This window comes from Mchenga conophoros, linkage group LG1 (assembly GCF_057382185.1).
Source record: "Mchenga conophoros isolate Kocher_MC1m ecotype Shallow Benthic linkage group LG1, M_conophoros_male_GT1.1, whole genome shotgun sequence".
NCBI lineage: Eukaryota > Metazoa > Chordata > Actinopteri > Cichliformes > Cichlidae > Mchenga > Mchenga conophoros.
In genome coordinates, this window is record NC_140526.1 from 30,760,289 (window position 1) to 30,763,364 (window position 3,076).

A 3,076-nucleotide genomic window follows, 5' to 3' on the forward strand; every position below is an offset into this window, starting at 1 on the left:
TGTCCACTTTGAAGATTCATAAATAAATTCATTCAATTCAAAAACAATCCCTTGTCAATGACAGATGCTCACATGGGACAACGGGAATAATGTCCTTTTTTACACTTTTTCAGTGTTTTTTTAAAAACCAAACACGTAAAGCAAATGTGGAGCTGTTTATGAAGCAAGAGTTTAACCTTCTGAAAACTAGACAGAGGTTCTAGCAGTAGGATAGTACGTGTCATCTTAAACCCCAGAATTCGTTTTTCACACGTCACAGCCAACAAACTCAAATGCACTACTCTCAATGAAGACGTTTTCTTGCAGTGAGGTCCGAGGCCTGGTGAAACAGGTGAGTCCACTTTTTTCAGTAGGATTCTCTCCAAAAGATCTCCCCAGTTTTCCACACTGGAGTTTCTGCACAAAGGAGAAGCTGGTGAATAGAGAGAACGGGAAGCAAACGCTAGACTTCACTGATTCAATGAATGAGGCAAAGACTGAAGGAATTCCTCCATCCTAAGTAGCAGCTGGTCACAGGTGATTACAAAGAGGTGAGATGATTACCTCCTTGTGGTAATTATGCTCATATTTTCACCAGAAAGAATTTCAGTTTCTGCCTAATACCACTGAGCTTTCACACATCACTTGTTAAATCACGGATTTCATCCTTATGTCCATCAGTTCAGTGGAAAAAATGTTGTTACATTAGTGCACACTGGATGCATAGCAATAGTGATTGTACTATGCTTTATTAATCTAACATGTGAGATGGAGTGTACCATTTCTTTTAATGTACCATGACAAACATGCATCTATCCATCCATCTAGCATCGGTCTCCTCAGTTCCCAAACACTTACACTGATCAAAGAATAGGTGATGCAACACAGTGGTAAACAGTGCCTCCACATTTAAAAGCGTGTTGCTTGCATGGGCAGAGTTTTTAAAAAAAAAAACAACAAAACTACACTTTTAATTCTTTTTTAACACTTTCTCTTTATTGATTTTCATCTTATTTTACATACAGAACTAAAGAGGGCAAGGGAAACCAACACATTCACAAATGATCACATATTCCAAAATACACAACGCCTTGTTTTACGTACACATATTACATATTACACAGGTGCATGTTCCATTCAAACAAATTCGCAGCTGTCCCTCTGCATCACAGAGGTATCAGTTTCTAGTCTCTTGACGTATAACGATCCCATCGTTCCCAAAGTCTCTCTCCTTTCTCCTTCTGTAGCCACAGTGAGAGGGTAATCAGTTCCATATAGAGCTGGGCGATATAAGATTTTTTCATATCACGATGTGTTTTTTTCATTTCAGGCGATAACGATATCTATCACGATATAAGCCAAATAACTATATTTGTAAGATTTAAATGTGCCGTTGCTCACAAGTAAAATGTGAAATAATCAGCAGCTTGTTTTGATTTAAATATTTATTTCCCATAATAAGTTAAACAGGGCAGATGTACTTAAGGAAAATGAGACTTCAGTTTCAGATAAATAAAGGCAAATATTGCAAACTACACAAAAGGCAGCCGCTAAAGCGTTTAAGTTTGAAAATAGAACAAACAAAACAGACTCAATTGTCAATTCCACTTAGAAACAAAATATTAATTCTAAAAATAAATCTTAGTTTGTTTTACAGAAGAACAGACAAAATTGACTAACTAACTTTATCAATATCAAATAAACTGAGAACTAAAAGGAAATTCTCAATCTCCTTGTTGTATAGCTTAGCTTTTCAAACAGTTTTAAAATAAAGATGCTAACAGAACATTATATATAAATAAAACTTTAGTCTGACAAAAGCCTACAGGTTGTGGGACAGGAAGACAAGTCTATCCACTGCTTCAGGCTTTAAAGCGGCCCTGTGGCAAGTCACAATATTACCCCCTGTACTAAATACCCTCTCAGAGGGGCTGCTGGTTGTGGGGATGCACAGGTAGTGCTTTGCCAGGCAGCTAACTCTTGGGAAGCTTCTGTCGTTGATTTTCCACCACTCAAGTGGGTCCATTTCACTGTCTGCATCAGATGCCAGCAAGTACTTTTCAAGCTCCTTTTCAACTGTCTCTTTCTCAGTGAGCCCTGTGCTGGTGGGGTGGGATTTCTTAAAGAAACTGCCCAGTGACTTTCTCTGTTTCTTCTGGGTTGGTAGTACTGCAGCAGCTCCACCATCTTCTGTTTCCTCCGTTCCAGCTGAAGTGGACGGGTGCTCAATTTGCCCCAACATCTCAGACACTGCTCTCATTTTGATGGCATCAACGTGTTCTGCATTAATGTATTGTACTTTGTAGCGCGGATCTACCAGGGTTGCAACATCAAGCAGTTCATTTGTAATCTGGTCATTGTACTTTTCATCAAGGTATGTCATGACTGTCATCTTAAGGTCTTTTGTAAGTTGTGTTTCATCCTCAGATGGTTTCAGAATCTGTGTTCTGAAAAGGTGAAGCATCGGCTTGAGGTAGGACACACTCACGTAACACTCTCCAGAAAGTGAATCTGTGAATTCCAGTAGTGGGTTCAGGGCCACATGCACAGACTCCAGAACATCTAAATCTTGCCAGGAGGGAACCAAGTGCCTGGTCTTCTTATCTGCACTGAGGACCTGAGAGATAGCTTTATGTTGCTCCAGAACCCTCCTAACCATTTTTTGGCGTGAGCCCCACCTGGTGGGCGACTCTGTCACTAACTTGTGCTGGGGTAGGTGAAGCTCCTCCTGAGCAGCAGCCAATTCCCTTTTCTTCTTCCAAGAGAAACTGAAGGCGGCCACCACTCTCTTACACACGGCCACAGCTCACTCCACCCTCTTGTCTTTGCCGGCTTTTTCTGTGGATAAAAAGGTAAATAATAGCACATATTAACCTCAGAAATTAATTTAAGATTTTGGATTTTTTTTTCAGTCACAAATAAAATCCACTGCCCTGAAAACCCACTTACTTGCTATGATTGTACTTTTTTTTTATTGTACTTTTACTTTTTTAAATTTTGCTGACAGACTGACCAATTTTTTTCCCTTATATTTAAAAAGGTGACAGAGGCTGGTGTTATCAACATCATTGTTATATTTGACGTTTTCATCACTTGT

The 3,076-nt window shown here is 39.4% G+C and overlaps 1 protein-coding gene across 1 annotated transcript; it reads right to left on the reverse strand.

The window, feature by feature from the left end:
* Window positions 1-1,801: 1,801 nt before the first annotated feature.
* Window positions 1,802-2,638, reverse strand: LOC146583616 (E3 SUMO-protein ligase ZBED1-like). Its single transcript, XM_085293203.1, has one exon. It carries the CDS (start codon window positions 2,636-2,638, stop codon window positions 1,802-1,804), a length of 837 nt encoding a protein of 278 aa, XP_085149329.1.
* Window positions 2,639-3,076: the final 438 nt, after the last annotated feature.

Bases quoted from the DNA above. Each gene is read 5' to 3' on its own strand.
- LOC146583616 (XM_085293203.1), bottom strand. From the start codon at position 2,638: ATGGTTAGGAGGGTTCTGGAGCAACATAAAGCTATCTCTCAGGTCCTC.